The sequence below is a fragment of the Parasteatoda tepidariorum genome, chromosome 9 (genome assembly GCF_043381705.1).
Source record: "Parasteatoda tepidariorum isolate YZ-2023 chromosome 9, CAS_Ptep_4.0, whole genome shotgun sequence".
Lineage (NCBI taxonomy): Eukaryota > Metazoa > Arthropoda > Arachnida > Araneae > Theridiidae > Parasteatoda > Parasteatoda tepidariorum.
In genome coordinates this window covers 14,628,895-14,653,386 of record NC_092212.1, presented here as the reverse complement: position 1 = coordinate 14,653,386, position 24,492 = coordinate 14,628,895, and the positions used below count along the sequence as shown (strand labels likewise).

Here is a 24,492-nt window from a genome sequence, read left to right as displayed (position 1 = left end):
AATTTTTTCCCCTCCATTAACTAAAAATTACAGCTACTTAGAGACTCTTAAAAATATGCTAATAGTTTTATTTAAACTCGTTTCACTTTACATCAACAAAGGAACAGCGTTCAAAATTTTTAATGCTCACAGTCAGCCAGCTTTAGAATCTAAGCAAAAATAATGCTTTCCGACTTTTTCATAACGGAGCTAATTACATTACTAACAAAATGTTGCGTTATCGCAACGGTAAATTTTATAAGTTGGGTGCAAAAAGCTAGTTTTAACTTACTAATCACTTACTTACAAACTCACTAATTCACTCCTAAATGAAATCACAAATGAAACTTAAATGACTCCACTGAAAGGTGCTCATTGCATGTCATGATTTCTTCTTCTTATTTGTTTTTGTAGCTGGAAAATACTTCACTACTAAATTTGAGTGATCACAAATGAACTCACTAATTCACTCCTAAATGAACTCACAAATGAAACTTAAATGACTCCACTGAAAGGTGCTCATTGCATGTCATGATTTCTTATTATTATTTGCTTTTGCAGCTAGAAAATACCTCACTACCAAATTTGAGTGATCACAAATGAACTCACTAATTCACTCCTAAATGAACTCACAAATGAAACTTGTTTTGACTTGCAAAATATGCATGGCGCATTCAAAATATACTTTTAATGATATTAATCCAATAAAGGTAAATTGAATATTGGTCTGTATATAAATGAAATATTGGTCTATAGATAAATGGAATATTAGCCTGTTTCAGTTTGTACGGCAGCGTAGATGCAAGTGGTTACGAAAGGGTTAAATACATGAAAGCCAAACGTCTAAACTCAGTTCCAGAGTTCCTCACCTCTGAAGTCTGTAGAGGCACTATTGCTACAGCCGTAGAACAGTGCAAAAAAAAACGGACCATCTGGAATAACTTTTGATCTAATGATCGGATCACGTTCTGGGTCTCGATCTTAACGGTTCGAGGGGGTGACCGCAAATATGGTAATTAATAAGTGCAGACGATATTTTAAGTTGCAAAATCAGACACGAAATTGCACTTTATCTGAAGTTCAAAATGTAGATAAAACATGGAAAAAGAAAGGGGGAAAAAGAAAAATAGTTAAAAAATAAAAATTGCAAGAAACAGGAAAAAAAATTTGAAAGTGGTATCAATTTTAATAAAAATTTCTTTTATTATTATGTTTGTAGCTACCAGAATATTTTATTTCTCTTAGTAATTATATGTAGATCTGAAGGCGGCGTGCATAAAATTTTATTTCCATAGGGGGAGTTGATATTAATAAATTTCTAGCTTCAAAATTGTTACCAGTTTTTAATTTTAATTAACAAAATTGATACCAGTTTGTAATTTTTTCCAGGAGCGTATGAACCCAGATTCATATATATATATATACACACGCACCAGGTGTAGGTCATTATATTGTTTTTACTTGTATTCTTAATGGGCCTGAAAGATTTCCAAACAAAATTTGCTGTTCGGAAAGGTGAAAAAACATGGAATCGTTGTTTATTTCATAATCTTTTGTTTATCTGACTTTTTATCTATATTGGTTTTGCTTATGTATCATAGAAGACACAATATTTACAAGATTTTCAATTTTATTATACTAGGTAAACTATACATACCCTTTGCCACAACTTGGAAAATAATTTTCCGGAACAAAGTATTTGCGGGTGCAATATTACGAACAATATTCTAGAATGTGCTTTTATGCACAAGAAGGTTGGGCATTTTTACTTCTCATATCTTAGGGCTGTAGTGCGTTTGTAATAGAAAAATATAACATAAAATTCAAAATATTTTTTAAAAAAAATCGACGACTCAGATGAAACAAAATGAAATTTTGAACTGAAACGAAAAAGAAAAAAATTCTTCTGAAACAATTCAGATCAGAAAGTTTCATATAGTAATTAGAACCGCATTCTATCAGGATTGTGTCATTCCTAAAAATTGTAAGAATGTCAGGCTTGTTTTGATGGGCTGTATAGTTACGTAATCACTTTTACTCTAGCCCCGGGAGATCAATTAATTACTGTTTATTTGTCAGTAAGTTGATAGTAATTTCGAGATAATTGAGTTGATGCGAGTGGTCTGTACATCAATCATTCCACCTTAGGCCATCGTCCTTTTAAGCAACTCTGTTGCTGTATTTTTAAGTTACTGAAGATGTAATCTATTAAGTTCAAGGTCTATCTGAAAATATTGTATTACATCAAGACATTACAACACTCAGTGCATCAGCCTTTCCTTTTACCTTTTTTTCATTTATTTCCCATAGATTGCCTCAACACTCGCTTTTTAATAACGATGTATAAATAAACAAATCATTAAATTTCATATCCATGCATCATATTTTTTAATACAATTTCAAATTTAACGATATTAGCGCTTTTTCGGAGAATATTTTTTCCGGTGATTGTGTCTAAAAAACAGTTTTTGATATTACTTGTTACTTTACCGTTTATGCTACCGGTATGATAGAAGATAGCTAATATTCTCTACCGTTTTTGTTTTAAAGTCACTTTTAGACCTGATAACAAAATCAAATTTCAGACTCTTAACACTAGGTTTACGGGTAGCGTCATTTTGACGCATTTCGAATTTTATAAGGAAAATTACAAAGCCCGTTTGCATTTTTATTTTATCTCTTGTCATGACTTTTATCCATTGATCGAGGTAAATGTATATTGTATTGAAGTCTATTTTCTTCAAAAGAGTTGAAATATTGAAGTTCTCTCTGTGGTATACCTATCTCTATGGATATGTGAAAATTTGACGCGATCGTAATTTAGACTAAATTTTGAGTAAACATGCAAAAATCACATCAATAATAAATCGGAATGTACCGACAATACTTCGATCCGTTATCTGATATAGTTATCTCAAATGAAAAAAGCGATAAACAACGGTTGCAGATAAGCAATAATAGAAAGAACAAACGCAGAATGCCAATTGATGTCAGAGTGTCAGATTTTAAAGGTTTCAGTTTGCTAAGTTCGAGCATTGAAAAATAAAATACTAGAATATTTTCATTTTTTTCCGTTATAGTATGTAATTACATTGCTTTCTAAGTGCAGAGATGCCAACTGCCCCGACACGTCAACATAATTTAAAAAACGGTAAATAACTACTAAGTAAATTTTGCAAATATATAGTGGTGAATTATATAAGCATACGAATTATTTAGAACTAGCGGTGGATAAAAATCTACTAAATATAATTTTTTAAACCAAGAATCACAATTTATAAGCTACCACTTTAAAATAAATATTTGCTGTCCGGAGCTGGTTGGCATCTCTTAAAATGCTGTTATATTTATTCGTTCATGCGTCAAATTGACGCATTTTCGTAGAGATAGGTATATAATAGAGCCCCTGAATTAGGCTGACTTATCATTTATTGTTGGAGCAAAGAGCTAACATAAGCACAGCGAATAAATATTTTCAAGTGGTAGTTTATTAATTGTAATTCTTAGTTTAATAAGTTCGATTTAGTAGATTTTAATCCACCACTATTTCTAAACAATGCGTAGGCTTATATAATTCACCACTTTACAGTACTTGTTAAATGCTTAACATTTTTAAAAGCAAGCATATATTGTCAACTATTTGCAAAATTTACTTTGTAGTTATTTACCGTTTTTTAAATTAATATGGCGTGTCCGGCGCAGTTGACATCTCCGTAATAACTTAACGTTAACTTGCGAACTTGTTTGCTCCAATATTGCTTGATAGGTCAGCTCTGATAGTATAGGAGCCTTAGTATATAAGAAACGTCCGTAAACCTAGTGCTAAAGATCATATTAACTTTGATGATCACTGGGGCATTTACCACATTCCTTGTCAGTGCAACCTTAACTACATCGGACAAGCTAAACGCGCTTTAAAATTTAGACTTAAGGTTCACTATAAATATGTCTATTATCAAGAATTTGAAAATTTCATTAATCATTCGCCCCAGTCACATCAGCTCTTCTTGATGCCCTGGAATCTTGTTTTATTCATATGAATGCTGATTTTCTTGTTAATGACCTTAGTTCCTATCCAGCTCACCATAGCGCATGGAAATGCATTTTACTCAATTTGCTTCGTACGACCATGGTGGTTTTTCTTTTCTGTTTTTCATCTTTGCTTCTCTCGGCTACTGTGGTCTTTCTAGTTTTGTTTCTCACCTTTATTTATCCACTTTTCGCTGACAACGCTACGTTTTATATTTAAAATCACTTTTGTTTCTACTCATTCTTGTCTGGCAAGTCTTGGAAATGACTGTCGATTTTCGATAGCTTAAAACACATCGACTGTTATTTCCTTTCCTACATTTTTGAGTCGAAATAAGTTTAAATAAGCTTGCATCTTACCTATTTAGTTTCCTGCGTTTATATTTTGTAATGATATTCGTTAACAGAATTTTTTAAATTTTCGCCAGTATTTAAAAACCGCAAACCCAGAAATGCCAACTTGTTACCGACGGCGGATAAATATTTTTCGGCGGTAGTCATTTATAAGTAGTGGTGGCTTAACCCTTTCGCGCCGACTGTCACAAATACGTGACAGCAAAAAACCGCATCAATCAGGGTAAGAAGATAAAACTGGTAATCAAAGTATTTCTTTAGCAGTTTATTTGTAGGCGGAGTTATAATTTTTTGTTTTATTTAATTCACCATTACTTTGTTCAAAATAAAACTATTTAGTTATACTTCGAATTAACATTGATTATACATATGATTAAACTAACAATAATTAAAATAAAAGCAAAGTAAGTCTGTCAAATTAGTAACGACTACATTTAAGTTACCGTTTTTAATTTAATTGCAACTTGATTCTGATTTTGTACGAATGCTTTTCTGAATCACCCGTCCCCAAGGGGTTAAATGAATAAGAAATAATACATTAAAACAAACACTTAGCTACCGCTGGAATAAAATTTTGCCAAAAGAGTAGAAAGTTGGCAATTCTGATTATGTTTTAAATTGATTTGATTTCATCGTATGTTCAACCGACTGGTTTCCCACTCATGATTTTACTATTTGGTGCTTGGCATCCCCTCTCCCCTCAATTCTACTCCCACTACACACATTTATTTCCCCATTATATGTCTCAAAAATCAGACGAATCAGAACAGATATGAAATATCCCCCCCAAGCTCTGTTTTTAATTCATTAATGTCCAAACTCATAAAAGAGTCTATAAAAGTAACATCAAAGTGAAAATAGCAGTAGTACATGTTTGTTCATATCGAGCTGCTAATTTTTCACAAATATTTTTGACCCTTTTTTGCTTACCGTCCTTTTAAAAGCAGTGTTCCCTTCTTTAACGGAAAAAAAGTGGTAATAGAGGGATATAATTTTTTAGATTTATTTTGCAGAACAAGGTAGTTCGGACTTTCATCATTTATTTCGAATATAAATATTTATATTTGGGCCTTGAAACACATTTTCTTTTCTCTTTTCACTAAAGAAATATCGATTAAATGTTCATGGTGAGATGACTTTAGAGGTACTGCACTAAAGAATAACCATAGCTTCTTCTTAGAACCTATGCTGGAAATTTCGTTTTCCTACTGCATTAGATTTTTGAAAAAAATATTGGATATTTTAGCGTTGCTGATTTCAAATCTGCAATCTATTTCTCTCTACATGCTACAGTTTTTCCTCTTTCAATTTAATGATATATTCCTAACCGGGTTTTTTTTTCTTAAATTATCTTGAATGAATACGAAGCATCCCCACTTCTCTGCTACGTAGTGAGTGAAAAGAAGAATGCGATTATGCATTTCAGTTTATGGTACGATGCGTTGAAAACGTATGTCTTTTGTCTTAAAATTTATTTTCGCAGGAGCAGACGTCTATATGTATGCATATAAACCAATACGTTCTGTATATACCAGAACGTATTGGTTTACATACATATTTATATACATATTTATTTACAAAATATGTATATAAACCAATACGTTCATTATAAACTTAAACATACAGACAAAAAATAAGTTATGTGAAAAATATAATTTTAAAAATTATGTGTAGCTGTCGGATCAGAACTAATTTCAGGTTTGAAATTCCCCCAGCAGAATTAGGTAAGACAAAATATTTGCATAAATGCAACAAAAAATTTGTTTCACCGTGTTATAGATGTGTTTTTATAAATATATCGACACTAAGACGTTTAATAAAATGCATAAGTAAATAAAGTATTATAGTTATCTGATAAGATTCCATGCCATATGAAAGTTTAACCTTTAACCCTATTTTAAATCCTAAGTCAAAGACCTAAGACTGTCAGTAAAATGTCGAAAAAGAAAATTTGAACTTAGCAATCGAAACAGCAAAAGGGCAAATGTAAAAAATAAGTAAATAAAAAATGTGACTAATCTTAAATGGTGGGTATCAAATTTCATCTTATTCTTTTTAAAAACTGTCTGTGTATTTATCTTCTTTGATGACAGATATGCTGCTGTCGGGTTGACGTTATGGCCTCCGCTGACACTACAGAGTCAGACGTGATGCGACGCCAGACGACTTTTGGCGAGCTTTTTTTTTTCTTCCTTTAATTTTTCAATCTATTGACCTACTGCAATTTTTATCTTTATTCTGTGTGAAATTTTTATTTTTATTTACTTTTTTTTACCGGAATAATTTTAAGACTTAAAGCAACATTCCTTAAGAAGTGTTCCGCGAGACCATGGGTTCCGTGAAAGTTTCACTATGGCTTCGAGTGGAAAGACTTTTTTTTAAAACAAGTAATGATTTTCATAGTAATGACAAGTAATGACTTGTAACAACAATGGTTTTGCAAGTAAAGACCAGTAATCCATAATTTATTTAATTTCGGTTTTTATTATGAAATCCTTTTTATGAAATTCTTAGTTTATCCTTAAATTTTATATTTAGCCCCAGATCAACTGACTCAGTCACGAACCAACAATAGAACATGTCATCGTTAATTTATACTAATCAACTTTTAGCCTTACATTTTGAAAATTTATCTACTTATGATTTTAGACTTCTAGTCAGACTTTTACTTTTAGGCATTTACACTTAGGACTTTTAGCTTTCATTGATTTTAGTTTTGAGATTTTTTATCTCTTGTTTCCTTATTATTATAATCATTTAATTCTCGACATTTATACCGGCGCTATTGGATTTCATTGCCTCTAAAACATGTTTTTAATTGTCAAATGTTATAGTTAATCCACTTTTAACTAATCACCACCACTGTCATTTGGCAAAATTTTCCTGTAATTTTAGTTTTTAGAGAAATTTTTCAATGTAATAATTTAGCTTTTATCTCCGTATACCCCCCTGCGGTGGGTCGGAGTACAACCTATCTTATGAGATCTTCTAAGTAAATTGCTAATGGAAAAACATAGCAAAATTTAAAAAGAAAATTCCAACAAACTATTGAATAAATTATAAAAAAGATATAATCATAAAAAAATAAAAAAATTGGGTCAGTTTTTATCAATGAAATATTCAATTCAAATTAAAATAAACAAATTCAAAAATACGTATGTTTTTCTGATAACCATTCTCATCCTTTATAACTTTTTACTTTTTTTCAAAAATTATCATTTTTTAAAAAAAATTCCTTTTAGCTTTTGAAGACATCAAAAACAAATTTAGAACTAGACTTACAGACGCTACATTACCTGTGAATTCAGCTGCCTGACCAAAACCTAATTTTAAAACTTTAATTGATCAATCAATGAAAACACTTCATTCTTTACGTTAAATATTTTAAAAATAATTCTAAATTTTTATATATTAATTATTTTTAATTCGCAGTTGCTGATAAACCTTATTCATATAGTTAAGGTTCTATCAAAATAAGTTGAATCGTTTAGAGTATCATTGACGAAACAAATTAGCAGCTGCTGATTTAACGAACAAATATAATAATAATTTTGATGTACATTTGAAGAAATATTTGGCGTGCTTTTGTACTACTATCTGATGTTCTGTTAGGCATACCCTCTAAATATTATGGAATTTCATCAGCAATTTTACCAGATATTTCCTAGTGTTGACAAGCGTAATGCTTAAATATTTGTTTTAATACATTTGTTCTAAAAGAATTTTGACCACTACGACACATTAATAATTAAAAAAGAAAGTCTAGAATTCTTTTGTAAAAAATAAACAACGGAAAATGTAATAAGTGTAAAAATCGTTAGATAAAATTTTTGTTTCCACTTACTTTTTAAAAAATAATAATAACAACTATTGTTAGGTATGTTGGTACTTTATTTACGTCGCTCTAGAGCTGCTCAATGGGCTATTGGCGATGATCTGGAAAACATCCCTAAACATGATCTGAAGACATGCCGTCGCAATTTTGATACTCAGCAAAGGGAATGGCTCCCCTTTTTGATAGCCCGACGACCTGCTCTCGAAGTTGACCACTGTACGGTAGAACAGTTTAACGACGACCGATACCACGCACCCTTGCCTGGTATTATTAAATATATCAACAATTAACTCAAATTTTAGGATTTTGTGAAAAAAGAAATTTCTAGTGGCAATGATCTCTTCTCTACTACGTAGAGCAGTCATGTCAAAGATACTGCCCGCGGGCCATATCCGGCCCCCGGTTCGTAGCAATACGGCCCGTTATCGCGATGTGTCACAGAAAGAAGAATCTTGTTTTTTAGAGCTTTTACACTTCACTCGATTCCTCTACGGAAGTTTTAAAATGTGCATACTACATTTATAAGTAATTTCAAGGGCAGCGCGNAAAACACTTCATTCTTTACGTTAAATATTTTAAAAATAATTCTAAATTTTTATATATTAATTATTTTTAATTCGCAGTTGCTGATAAACCTTATTCATATAGTTAAGGTTCTATCAAAATAAGTTGAATCGTTTAGAGTATCATTGACGAAACAAATTAGCAGCTGCTGATTTAACGAACAAATATAATAATAATTTTGATGTACATTTGAAGAAATATCTGGCGTGCTTTTGTGCTACTATCTGATGTTCTGTTAGGCATACCCTCTAAATGTTATGGAATTTCACTAGCAATTTTACCAGATATTTCCTAGTGTTGACAAGCGTAATGCTTAAATATTTGTTTTAATACATTTGTTCTAAAAGAATTTTGACCACTACGACACATTAATAATTAAAAAAGAAAGCCTAGAATTCTTTTGTAAAAAATAAACAACGGAAAATGTAATAAGTATAAAAATCGTTAGATAAAATTTTTGTTTCCACTTACTTTTTTTTATAAAAAAATAATAACTATTGTTAGGTATGTTGGTAGTTTATTTACGTCGCTCTAGAGCTGCTCAATGGGCTATTGGCGATGATCTGGAAAACATCCCTAAGCATGATCCGAAGACATGCCGTCGCAATTTTGATACTCAGCAAAGGGAATGGCTCCTCTTTTTGATAGCCCGACGACCTGCTCTCGAAGTTGAGCACTTTACGGTAGAACAGTTAAACGAGGACCGATACCACGCACCCTTGGCTGGTATTATTAAATATATCAACAATTAACTCAAATTTAAGATTTTGTGAAAAAAGAAATTTCTAGTGGCAATGATCTCTTCTCTACTACGTAGAGAGTGATCAAAAGATGGCGATAATTTATTTCAGTTTATGTTGCGATAATAAATTTTTCGTCTTACGAGTTATTTTCAGACAAGTGTATATAGCTGTAGAGAAAAAAAAAGTTTTATATAATGGAAAGGCACTCCCTCATAAAAGTTGTAAAAATCCTTAACCCTTTCGCGCCGACTGTCACAAATACGTGCCAGCATAAAACCGTATCAATCAAGGGTTAAAAGATAAAACTGGTAATCAAAGTATTTCTTTAGCAGTTTAATTGTGGGCGGAGTTATAATTGTTTGATTTATTTAATTCACCATTACTTTGTTCAAAATAAAACTATTTAGTTATACTTTGAATTAACATTGATTATATATATGATTAAACTAACAATAATTAAAGTAAAAGCAAAGTAAGTCTGTCAAATTAACAACGACTACATTTAAGTTACCGTTTTTTATTTAATTACAACTTGATTCTGATTTTGTACGAATGTTTTTCTGAATCACCCGTCCCCAAGGAGTTAAGGTACCTTAGTAGAAATTCTTAAGGTACCTTTAATCTTGACTTGATATGAATTGTAGATTGCAGTCAAATCTGAGTATGGTACCTTTAATCCTTATAAGTTAAAATATACACATTATTTTAGTTTAGATCTGCGATGGGAACGACTATCTTTTGCTTCCTTCATGACTAACAATTTGATTTTTCCTCCATCAAAGTAAATATCTTGAAGTTTGGTTTTCCATCTTACTACTTAATTCTGCAGATTTAATCTCAGTTTTCTTTGCTTCCTTTGTGTACTCTATAATGATCGAAGAACCTTTGTCATTCGTAACTTCATTATTTTATTTATTTTTTACTTTGTATTTTATTCTTTCTTTTAACTCCCTGTAAATCATGTGGTAATGCTACCGTGAAGGCAGCACCAAGTCTATCCAGCACTCTATCTCTGGCACATGTCCGGCACAACTCTGGTTTGGAGTATGACTGTGATTGAAGGCGGTGGAGAGCCTGATACTTCTTTGACATCGATTTCGAAGTTTTCAGAATGCACTTTTTTACTTCTTTTGTAACTAAAATGTTTTGACTTAGCTTTTTTTTTTTTAATTTGGAAATTTGTGCTTCTCCTACTACTAGATTCGTTTTTTATATATCCATCTTTTTCATTAATTATTCCCAGACTCACAAACTAATAGAACCTATACTTCAGCTAACTATTATTACATACTAACTATTATTACAGTTTGCTATTCATGAAAAAACCTCTTTCATTAGATGAACTTTCCTGTGATTTTATATCAAATGAAAATCAGCCATCAATGCTACTAATGTGAAACTAAGGTGTACTCATTATATTTCTCTCGCTAGTTTACTTTTGGTTGTAATTTAATAAGACTCATAATATTATTATTAAAATAAAAAACAGCTAAAAAAACTCCAGTGCTCGTTACTGGGTAAAGAGGAAAATGAAACAGAAAAATAATAAAATGATTCATGAGTAATACATTAAATACACAACGTTTGCAAGGTGATATATTTTCTTATAATGATTTTTAAAATTTTGATACTTTTTAAAGCTTTGTGCTTTTGGTAAAATATTTAGATTTTTATAACTACAAAGATGCCAACTGCTCCGGACACGCCAAAATAATTTAAAAGACGGTAAATAACTACAAATTAAATTTTGCAAATATTTGACTATTTTTGGTTGCTTTTTAAAAGGTATTGCTTGACACAAGTACTATAAAGTGGTGAATTATATAAGCCTATGAATTATTTAGAAATAGTGGTGGATAAAAATCTACTGAATCGAATTTATTAAACCAAGAATCACAATTCATAAACTACCACTTCAAAACATATATTTGCTATCCGGAGCAAGTTGGCATCTCTGCAATTGATAAACTACCACTTTAAAATATACATCTCAGTAAACTATTGCAAGGATTGAATATCGCTAAAAAAATTCTGAGAAAATTCACAAGTAATATTTCACTAAATTCACAGCTTTTGAGTGGTAATTTGTTCTTATATGAAAATTTTAAAAAATTGCAGAAATTTGCTGATTTTTGATTTTTTTTTGTTGAAATTTTAAGGCTATTTGGGGGATGAAGATGATGGATAAGTAAATCTTAAAAAATTCTCGTGTGATATACTAGTCCATATACAATATTTGGGAGGTAATACTTTTTAATTTTCAAAAACTTTTTTTTCGCTCCACCGTAGAGTACATAAACACATTCTTTATAAACTTGTGCATCCCAATAAAAAAATCAATTAAACCAAAAATATCATTTTTTTAAAAAATTGCAGAATAAGTATCTCTACTCTTGAATTAGGTATTATAAATTACTCGTATAAAACAAACAAAAAATGTTCCCTGATGTTATGCAAACCATGTTACCTAAACTTAAAGTGACATAATAATCTATAAGATTTGCAATAAAGTTTTGAAACGTATATCATTATCTTTTCTTACAATTCCAGATTCAGGCTTGTGATCACCCGATTAGCTCAAATTGTCACCCATTACATATTACCCCTTTCTGCAATATTTACATTTTTGAAAAGATAAAAAATGCGGCAGTGGTAAAACAATTTTTGAAGTCTTTAACTTTGTTATAATTTGTACAATTTCACCAAGACTTACAAACATAAACTCATAATTATCAGTTTCATATGGTTATATAAACGTATCGAATATAATACAACAATAAATATAAATTTTGAATTATTCATGTTTAATTTAAATGACTTGTTTTAAAGTTAAATAATATTTTTGTAGAATTAGAATAAAGCAATAATTAGACTAAAAAAGAAATTTTTTTTTCCAAGATCATCAAACTAGTTTTAATTGAAGGTTGAGGGTGGAGTTCGCTTTGTTATTGACACACCCTTTAAAAATCACTTGAAAAACTCAGACTAAATTGGAAAAAAAAGAAGAAGAAATAGAAAAATTTTATTAAAAAGCTTAATGACGTTGCAATTTTCCCTTGATTTTGTAAAACGTGTTAATCTATCTTGTAACTAATCATAAATAAGATATATTTTCTTGCATTTAAAAAATCTTTATATTTCAAGTATTTTATTTTATAAAAATACGTTGTAATTATGAATATTCCTTTAAAGAATTTATTAGAAGTTTCCGAAGGCAAAACGGTTTCAATGGTACAAGTGCCTGAAAAAGTTAAGAAAGTGATAACCAATTAAAAACAAAAATCTAATAAAAGAGATTAAAACCAGTAAATTTTTTTCCTACTTTTTTCTTTTCTTATTAATATGAAACGCGTAATTCATCTGTCCTATCTTTTATTCAGGGATTCTGAAAAGGAATGGGTTGGATAAGAAAATCATTAATGTAATCGAAAGTCATGCAAAAGGTAAAATTTTACCATCTTGATTCATCAACAGATGATGCCATACAGTCTATAGGGAATTTTTAAAATTTCCTTAATGAGTATATTTTTAAGAATTATTACCCATTAAGTTCAGAAAATAATATTTTTATTGGTATCTTAATTTTTTATGGCTCTTTGTGAAAGAAAAATTTTTTCGTCTTAAAATTAATAAGAGAAATTATTTTTATCTATGAATTAATATCGAAAGTTTCGTAGAAGAAATTCTACATTACATGAATATGAGTTGCGATTGATAAAGCAAATAAAAGAATTCTACGAAAAAAAGTAAATTTCTACCACTTTTTAATAAAAAAGCTCACGTATCATCCCTGGGGTTTTGTCTGTTCTAATAGAGATGAAATTAGTGTTTTATTTTTTTAAGTTTGTGACAGGTGGCATTTTCGTTATTTCTAGGTTTCTTTAAGAAATATATATTTACATTTCCCCTATAGTGACCAACCCACACCCCTCCAACTACATAATTTCCGTAGTTTCTGGAAATACTTTTCCGATTGGTAATTGCAGCACTAAATAGACATCTTCTGAATCTTTAACATTTGTGATGTTAACGAGTGTGTAAAAATAGATTGAAAATTAAATAGTTTTGCTACCGCCTTTTTAAACCTTTGAAATATCAGAGAAACCGAAATGACAGATAAGCATTTGAAATTTTCAAAAAGGCGTGTCATATGTGTCCCGCATTGTGATAAAAATTGTAACTTTAATAATCTTCCATTTGATTGCAATTTCGGTTTCTTTTTTAAAGATGATAAAAGCTGTAAACTGAAACACTTCATTTTATAAATTTACTTCAGGGAAACGAAGACATTCTTGTTTCAGTTTTATTTGTGTACTTGCATTAAATTTATCAATCGTTGTTATACATTATATTAATGATATATACTTTTATTTCATATTTTATAACGGTCGTTGAACAGTTGACCTAATTTTGAGTTTACTACTACCAATTTTCAACTCCGTAGACTTGTAATTTTGAACCGAATCAAGAAGACTCCTGGATGAATTATTGGGAGAAATTTGACTTCGTGGTTAACTTAACGATGGAACTAACTCGCATTTGAGTTTCATGGAGAAGAAAACAACGTAAATTTTCCACAGTTAGCCTGACGGCAAGGAGACTCTAATCCATGATTCGTCTATCAATGAGGATATTTTTCATCAGCACTGCGATCGGTGCGAGCCTGGTGCGGAATTCGTGCCGACCAGCCATCGCTGGGATTCAAACCCGGGGTTCCAGCTGAGCGCTCTATCTTCTTAGCCACCATGACCCTTAATCATACATATATTATTGTTATATACAATATTGTATAATATAATTAATATGCATTGTTTTTTATATTGTAATATATTGATCTAAAAAATTTGACGAGCAGATAGTGATGAGCAGTAGTTTTAAAATTCAAGTGACACTTACTTTAGAAATAATCATGAAGAAGCAGTTTTAACATTACTAATTCTGAGATTTCGTTAGGCACTAGCAAGCTCCTCAGAGATCCTCCGCCAAGGCAGGTTGCTCTCTTTCTACGCTTTTTTTGGGAAGATTTCTTCAAGTGGTAGCGAAGTTTATATATTAATGTATGATTCTTTGTTTTCTAAATATAATTTAAAGTTATTTTATCTTGGTCCGCTTTGAGAAATATATTTTTCTAGTGGTAGAAAAATGCGTGTGAATTCCTGAATTATTAAATTCCATTTGGAGATATGTTGCCCACCACTCAGTGAAGGAACACGTAAACATCGCTTGCCTTTTAAAAATTCATATTAATTTCAAAATTCGTAATTTTAGTCAACCCTCTAATGGGCCATTTATTTCTACTAAAGGTAAATTGAAGTATTTTTGGAATTAAAATTGTTTTAAGAACAGTAATTGAAATAAGAAAAAAAAACTCATTAAGTTTATAAAAATGTCATTTTTTTGGTGGTAAATATATTTAACACGTCCTGTTAGGAACTTATTGACTTTTATTTTTCTTTATTTAAAAGATAAATTTTATAAATGCTACAAACTTCAAAAGGAAGTTTGTATTTTATAACTTTTATACATGTTTTTAAACTAACAAACGGTTACCAATTTTATGCAAGTGCACTTCAAGAAAGCTGAACTTATTAACAAATGGGAACCTAAATTAAAAGTGGTAAAGAAGTGGTGGTAAGTATACTTACCACTGCCTTCGAAAGGGTTAAATAACAGCGTCAACATATTTGTTACTAATTGCAAATTATGTAAAAACATTGTAGAGAACTTACATAATATGGTTTTAAAGTTTTGGAGGTTCAAATAACAAGTAGTAAGAAGACCAAGTGAAGGAACAGCTCTTACCAGTGAATGAACACTTAGTAAAGGAACATTTAATTTTGGTTATTTTTTAAAGCTCTTTATGAATTTATAAGTCATACACGTATTTAAAAACAAGCCTATTCTTGAAAATATAACATATAAATACTTGGAAAATGTTAACTTTTTTTGTAATCATGAATTGAAAATTAAAGTGTCAACATATTAACACATACTGTTCATTCCCTGGGAAATCTATGCCCAGTAAAGGAACATGCCTGTTCCCTCACTGGTTAGAAGTTGTTTTTCGTATTTTTAACATACTTTTGATGCGGAACATCACTAAAGGTACAAGAAAATTAAAGTTTATCTTTTATTTTCATTAACTTAGAAAAAAAACCAGTAAAGGAACACTTGTTCCTTCACTGGTTTTTCATCGTTTGGTGATCCAGTGAATAAACACCCCCTTATCTCAGTACTTTATTATGCTATGATGCTTAAAAAAAAAAAAAACGTAACTTCAATAACTATATTTTGAATTCTCTTTTTCACAGTGAGAAAAATAAAACTATTACATGCAATTAATTCCACTTCAAACATATAAATACAAACACTCACCTTATAATTTTTTCAAAGAAACAAGGTGTTGCAGAGATAATAACAAATTCAAAAATTTTTTCAGAGAAGTCTATTTGACCAGGTAATCCAAAACATTGCTTGATGACTTCCTATTGTTTGGCAGTAAGTTACCAATCAATGTAAAGAAAAACTTTCAAATTCTTATTTTTAATCAATATATATGAAATGTTCCTTCACTGGTTGGTTTACCCTATTCACTATTATTTTTTTTATAACCGTCATTGGACAGTCAACCCAATTTAGGGTTTAAGACCACTAATGTTTAACTCTGTATTGTAATTTAGAATCTAGAAGACAAGGAAACTCCTGGATCAGTACCCCCAGAGGAAAAAAAAGAGTTGCAGGAATGTATGCGGATACAGAAAAGCAGGCCTACACTGTTCTATATTTTGAAACAAACAATCTTTGCAAAAATATAATGTCAATTATTTTGAATGAAGAGCGAAAAGGTCAATCACAAAATATAAAGATTGATTATCAGCTGCATTGTGAAGGAGTAAAAGCAAAGAAATATAACTGGATGAAAATGCAATATCAAATTAAATTGTATGTTATGTATATTAAGTACATGTTATGTATGCATAAATTGTAACGTATTTTAAAATTCTCTTCTCACCATTGTATTTCAGTCTATATTCAGTCAGTTATTTGTTGCAACTCGATCATTAAAGTGATTAAATTTATCGTGGTAGTAATTTACGTAGTTCTGAAAGTAGTAAGTTCCAGAAACTAAGAAACTTTAATATTTTTCGAAAAAAATAAGAAAATTGAAAGAGCTCTATCTCAAGAAGTATTACAGCTACAAGCTTTGAGTTATTCTCAAATTGCAGATAATGTAGTCTAGTAAAACAATGCAATTTACACATTTTTTGTAACGTCAATCCTAAAAAAATCAAAATAACTAGTCTTTTCCCCCCTAAGATAATGTAGCTCGTGTAATTTTCGAAGGAATAGGAAAGTTGGATTTTTCTTCCTTTTACCAACACAGACAACATAGAATTGAAACTAACCTAATTTTTGATAATTTAACCGTACTTTATCTTGATTTAGCGAAATATTTCTTAATATTTGCATCACTTTTTTCATATTTAAAAATAAAACTGTAAAGAGGAGTGCTATTATTTAATGCTAGATTTAGTAGAATGCTAGACAGGAATGGAGCATAACAGCGTCACCTCACGAGTCAAGTTCTTCGCTTTGTCACATAATTTTGAGANTATCGAAATAATAACAGTCACTGCTATTTGTCACTGTTACTTTTGGATCCCAGTAGCAGAAGTAACAGTGACTGAAAAGTAGCAGTTTTGCCCATCTCTACTACCTGTAAGCCTGAACTAAGGGAAGGCGCTTCTTTGTTACAGCATTAACTTTTAGTTCATTTGCTAGACGCTAGTGCAACACCAATAACCTTGGTATAATCTTAATTTAGTTTCACTCTTACCAGCATATTACTGGCATTGATTTAACTATTTTATTGTTCTTTGGCATAATTGGGTGAGTTTATGAAAAAATTTAATTAATTTTCTTTTTTATATAAAAAAGTGGTAGATTTAATGTTTTCAGAAAGATTTCTTATACTTGTCAACAACTATGTTTCTTACGAAATTTTTTATAGAGTGGTAGCATTTTAAAACTATAGCTTTCAGAATTTTTGGAAAATGTGGCGTTGTATATGAACTTTTAAAACTTTTAAGTAATTTATAAGCAGTGATGGATAAAAAAAAGTTTAATGACTAAGAAAGAAAATAGAAAATACCTTAAAACAGGGGTCCCCAACCTTTTTGTACCTAAGAGCAAATACCAGAATATCGGTCAAATGGCGGGCACCATTTATTTTTTCAAGATAAATTTATAGTTGATAGACATAGGTAATAATACACACTACATATAATGCAGAAAATTTTAATTAAAAAAAATTAATTTAACATATGAATATAATTAGTATTAGTATTCTTGGGTAAAATAAATTATTACTAAATTGATTTTAAAAATACGAAGTACAAAAATTATTTTTAAAGTACAGTCAATGTGGTCTTTGGCATGGCATTTCGCTGGCCAGCGCTTCATAATTGGGAGAATATGATAAAATTCCTGTTCTCAAGCAATCGTGAAGGTGTTCATCTGTAAGTCGGGATCTATATTTTGATTTTATGATATTCATAGTCAAAAACAATGATTCGCACAAGTATGTGGAACCAAGAAACTACTTTTTTAATGCGCTGCTCTTTTTAAGAATGGAATTTATTCCTTCAACTAGATTCCAGAATTTCTCATCTGATATAATAGTTTTGAGGATAATGTTATTCCGAAGATCCACAATTTCTATCTCCACTTCTCGCCTTTCTTGAAGAAATTCTGAATTGTATGTTGCTATTACGGTTACGTTTATTTGGTTGGTAAAAGGATTAACAGAAAAGGTTATCAAATGCTCGATGATGTTAAATTGTGCTTTTCAATCTTTAAGCAATTGGAAGTTGATGACAAATGTTGATAAGTCAATTTCACTGTCACTTATCATTTTTTTCAAGTTTGGAAAATGCACAAGAGACTTCATTTTCAAATGTGATATCCAGAAAACAAGCTTAGCTCTGAAACGAGTTTATAACCTCCATCATATTTGCTATGTCTTTGTCCTTTCCCTGCAGCTCCAAGTTTAAATTAATTAGTATTTCCATTATGTCCGTTATGAAAGACAAATCTGCTAGCCAAAAAGGATCTCTTAGTTCTAGAAATGTTTGATTTTTGGCATCAAGATAATTTTTTATTTCTTCAATTAAATGTAGAAATCTATCAGGTACTTTGCCTTTACTGAGCCAGCGTACTTCAGTATGTATTTGCATAGCATAAATTTTTCATAGAATTTATTGGGAAAATGGAAAACTAAAATATTTTATCGTTGGGCACGAGCAGCAGGTGCACCAAGACCGATAAACAGGCGCTATGGTGCCCTCTTGCATAGGGTTGGGGACCCACGCCTTAAAACATTAACTCTGCTGCCACTAAAATAAATTTTTACTAAAAGCATAGAAAATTGATTATTGTAAGAAATTTGGCTGCGTAATATGTTACTTCATAATAAAAAAAACATCTTTGTTTCAAGAATTATCTCAGTCGAAAACGTCGACACGTTTTGAGAGCTCATAAATCATTTAAAACGTTACTGTTAAGTTATTTAAACGTTACAGTTATTTTATACTGAAAGGTTTCTCAGTTGTTGCAACAATTAAGTAGTCATATTTTTCTTTAGTTTAATATCTTTGCTTAAATAACTTCTCTTCAACACTAATAAATATTTCTTAAATATATCAGAAGCGAGCGAGAAACAATACGCTATCTTTTTTAAAGCATGAGTATGAAAAAAATGTTACTGTTAAATATTTATTTGAAGTAATATTTTATATATTTTAAATTTACTTAAAATCATTTAGATTTACTCGAAGGTTAACTACTTATCTATTTTTATTTTAAACGCATTATCCGGAATAAAAAAAAATTGTTTATCCATTTTGTCTCATGATTTCTTAAAGAGTGAATGCAATAGTGACAACGTTCAACTCTTTTTGTGAAAATTTATTCTACTCGAAGCAAAGTTAATGTTTTATTGTATTATTCTTTATTCATTTCAACTTATTTTCAACAACACTACACATAAATGATTTATGTAGATTTATTTATGATTTATATATCATATGCAACGCCACTTTGGTCCAGTTCTTTCGCCATGAGGCTTTTCAAATATTATCAAAATTACCAAAAATTCTGAAATCTCTGATTTTACCAGAGCTGCTCTATTTCATTTCGTTTTGAGAAACTTTCTTCTTAGTATCTTCGAAGCGTTCCCCAAGGTTATATCAGCCCTCCCTCCCCCCCCCAAAAAAAAACGGAGGATTTTTTCAGATTAAGGACATCATCTTGAGGGACAGGGAAACTTCTGGCCTACAACCGCAATATTTAGAGCAATTTTCAGTTTTTTTCTAATTATTTCCGCATTCACTAAGTTTTTTGACGCGAAAACTGGTCTATATAGAAACATTTTTGTTATTTACAAAAAAATGATGCCTTACATTTGAGATTGCCTTTCTACTTACAACTAGTAAGGCCCTTTCAGGTCGAGCGATATCACCCGCCAAAAGCTGAGTGAAGCGGTAGAAGGTTCGAAACCCGCTGTTTCCCTGGATGTCTCTTAGTGCTATTTTTCTCTGTATTGTGCTATCCGTCCTTCTACTTGACAAAGGTTTTAAGTGAGCACACAAGTCTGCAAATGTATATTGTACCAATAAACAATAAACGAATTTGAATGATTATACTAACAATTCTGTACGACCAATTACATAAATTCCTTTTTTTTTGTTGTTCATAGGTTGGCCAGATAGTTGCTGTTCTGTTATGTATTCCTCTCATTGTGTGTAGTCCACCAAGATGGAGAGCTTACACAAGCAGCAGTTATTATTACACAGACTACACGTTTCCGAAACCCCAGTCAAAGCACAAGTTTGTTCCTGGACCACAGTATTGTCCTGAAACAGGTCGGACCGTCTGCAAAGGTGTGCGCAATTATCCAGAGTAAGACAGACATTATTTAGTTCGCTGTTTAAATCTCACTATCTCTGAGACTCCGACTACTACGGATTCTCCGTTGTTTTAGAAAATATTTTGCCCACTGGTAGCTAGTATTTATATTTTAATAAATTAGAATTAAAAGAACTGTGTAAACTACTAAACTCAAGTAATTTGAACAGATATGTATATTGTGTCATATTGTTTGTTTCAAAATATATGCTTTAGTTCACTACCACTAAAAAAAGGATAATTCGCGACAGCCTCAAATAGTTGGAGTTCTGCTATTTAATTTTAAATCTTTACGTCCGTGTCAATTTTCCGAGAATGGATTTTCAAAGTGGTAGTCAAACAATTTCCGAAAAGCGATCGTGCTCAAAACTGCATTTATGTTTTACCCAAGTTGGAATTCCTAATCGTCAAACTATCACTATTACAGAGATGCCAACTTGCTCCGGACAACAAATATATATTTTAAAGTGGTAGTTTATCAATTGTGATTCTTGGTTTAATAGATTCAATTTAGTAGATTTTTATCCACCACTATTTCTAAATAAATCGTAGGCTTATATAAATCACCACTTTTTTAGTACTTTAGTCATGCTATACCTTTTTAAAAGCAAGCAAAAAATAATAAAGTATTTGCAAAATTTATTTTGTAATTAATACCGCTTTTTTAATTATTATGGCGTGTGGTGAAACTCATTTATAATCATTATTATTATAACTCGAAAAGTTGAATAGAATACATGAGTTTTGCTACCACTCTAAATATGAAAATAAAATCTACCGGAAAAACCGGAAAAGATTGCAACTATGCATTCAGTATGACTCGATAATGCCAGAAAGGAAACAGCAATCACCCCTGCTCCTTTAAATTACTGTTAAATAAGATTCAGTGACCACTTAATTTTTTGAAGAATTAATATTATGATATTTGAAATAGGAAATACATTCTTATATTATTCCAAAATAAATGGTTACATTAGCAGAGATGCCTACATGTTTTAATAATATGCTTTAAAATACGGTAGAGAACTGCAAACTAAATTTTGCAGATATTCGGTTAAATTCGCCAACTGTTATTAACCAACGCCTCTTATAACTGAAAGCCTCCACACGGTTTTTTGTAGGTAGTCCAATCAGACCACTATGAAGGTAAACCAATTTAAGAAGGAACCATTTAATATGAAATCTATTAAAAATTAGAAAGTGGTAGCAAATATATGTCTGAAAATTTGTTTAATTAATGAATATAATTGGTTTGTCTTATTTACTTGGTAACCACTACAGCATACCTGCCAACTTTCACTTTTTCCGAGAATGGATTTTCAGAGTGGTTGTAAAACAATAAACGAAAAAACAATCTGACTNCTCAAAAATATATTTATATTTTTATTCCGTTGAAATTCGCTTGATCAAGGATTATTATGCTTTTATATATTTATTGTAATTATTTTTATGTAGTGGTGGTCAAACTCATTTATAATTATCATTATAATTCTAAAAGTTAATTGGAATAACATAAGTTTTGCTACCACTTTAAATATGAAAAAAAAATCTTCTGGAAAATCCGGAAGAATTGGCAGGTATGCTGCAGATTCAATTCTCAAACATATATGATAAATTTCTCTCAAGTGCTTTTAAAACAGAATTTGGGATCAGGCGCAAAAGTTGCTCACTTTTTAAATAATCTGCGCAGACTACTTATAAGAAACCATGTGGAGGCTTTCTGATATAGGAGGTATTGGTAAAACTGGCATATCACATAAGCCTTTGAATTATTAAAAAGTAATGGTGAGAAAAAATCCTTTAAATCGAATTTACTAAACCAAGGATCATATATTAAAAGACTACCACTCGAAAATGATTATCCGCTGTCCGGAGCAAATTGGCATCTTTGCGTTAGGTAGTCATAAATTGCTGTCTGGTTTAACGGAATTTTCGGACAAACTAAACTATTTTCGCTAATTGTTTCATGCATACAATTTAAACATTATTTATTCAATCTCAAAGCATGTAAAATATTTGAAAATTCAGCTCTTAAAAAAAATTTGTGATTTTATTCTAACCAAACTTATATATTTGTGTAAGCTACATCCTTGTGTCTTAAAGCCCTTGGGAGTTAGTGTGTAATGTATTGAAAGTTTACATTAACTTGCTTATATAGAGTGGCCACAACCGGAAAATTTTTAAAAAAAAAGTTGTATGGAAAAACATTGTTTTAGCTAATACCTATCAACCAGCATATATTTGGAAATATACGTGAATCTACTTTTAAGTGGTCTCTGAAGGGTCTAAGGTTCCTTTCACAGAAATATTTTTTTATAAAATTCAAAGAATCCAGAGATGCCAACTTGCTCCGGACAGCCGATAAATATTTTCGAGTTGTAGTGTTTTAATGTATGTTTCCTGGTTTAGTAAATTCGATTCATAAGCTTTTTACCTACCACTACTTTTAAGTAACTTAAAGGCTTATATAATGCACCACTTCGGTTTTAGGAAGAGATGTTAACTTGCTCCAAATAGCTAATAAATAATTTTGAGAGGTTTTATACTCGCTATACTTTTAATTATTTCTGAGACCACTTGCCCACGGGCAAGCTTGCTTGGTGAAGCCGAGAAAATTTAAGGCAGAGTGTGAGTTTCTTGTTTTTCAGTGGCGCCATCTATGACCAAGAATTCGTCTTCTGCAACTCCATACGTCGCACCCGTTTATACATCCATTCATTCATCACAAATCGTAATTTTGACCTGAATCAGAGAACGATCGATCGCCAATCCAGCATCCCCAGAGGTATTGATTTGTTATGGGAACATGGAAGACTTTGGCGACTCGACACATTTAACGTGCATCAGTCACTTTACTACACGGGGAGTCTTCGGCCGGCGGGGTTCGAACCCACGAATTCTCGAACATGGGCCCAGCTCCCTACCGACCAGGCTATCCCGGCCATTTCTGAGACTTATGTGATACAACGATTTGCTACTGTCAGGGCGTGTTGTGCCCTTTAAAAATTTGGCAAAATTAACCGAAAATCTACAAAATTTATTTTGTGGCTCTCTACCGATTTTTTTAAAATTTTATTCAAGCAAAGTGCTTGAAATAAAATAAAAGCAACCACACTGCTTACTAATATTTCATGATGACAGGGATATATATGTAAGGACCGCTTTGCCGCCCATATACCCAGCTTCAACAAAATACTGGGGCTAGATAGATAAATTTTATCTTCCATAGAAGTCTGATGATACCTTAACACTAGGTTTACGGGACGGGTCACTTTAACGCATTTCGAGTTTTGTAACGAAAACTATAAAATCCGTTTGAATTTTTATTTTTTCTCTTGTAATGACTTTTAACCATTGATCGAAGTAAATATATATTGAAGGCTATTTTCTTCAAAAGCGTGGAAATATTGAAATTCTCTATGTGGTATACCTATCTCTACGGATATGCGTCAATTTGACGCGATCATAAATTAGACAAAATTTTGAGTAAACAAGCAATTATCACATCAATAATAAATAGGAATGGACCGACAATACTTCGATTCGTTATCCGATATCGTTATCTCAAATAAAACAAGCGATAAACAACTGTTGTCGATAATCAATAATAGAAAGAACAAACGCAGAATGGCAATTGATGTCTGATTTTGAAGGTTTCAGTTGCTTAGTTCGAGTATTCAAACATAAAGTACTAGAATATTTCATAAATATGTACCTCATATCTTCATTTTTTTCTTATAGTATACAATTACATTGGTTTCTAAGAGCAGAGATGCCAACTGCTCCGGACACGCTAAAATAATTTTAAAAAATAGTGAATAACAGTTAATTAAATTTTGCAAATCTGAATTGGTGAATTATATAAGCCTATGAATTATTTAGAAATAGTGGTGGATAAAAATCTACTCAATTGAATTTATTAAATCAAGAATCACAATAATATGTATTCTTTCATGCGTCAAATTGACGTGTGTTCGTAGAGATAGGTATATAAGAAACAGCCGTAAACCTAGTGTTAAGGAT

General features: G+C 30.9%; 1 protein-coding gene across 4 annotated transcripts in view; it reads left to right on the top strand.

Moving 5' to 3' along the window:
* Nucleotides 1-24,492, top strand: part of LOC107457429 (uncharacterized) — a 67,240-nt gene that overhangs the window by 13,384 nt on the left and 29,364 nt on the right. For all 4 annotated transcript variants that reach the window (XM_043052287.2, XM_043052290.2, XM_043052286.2 and 1 more), the window contains exon 2: nt 20,261-20,463. In XM_043052287.2, the coding sequence (XP_042908221.1) occupies nt 20,261-20,463 (203 nt within the window). The remainder of the gene's footprint in view (nt 1-20,260; nt 20,464-24,492) is intronic.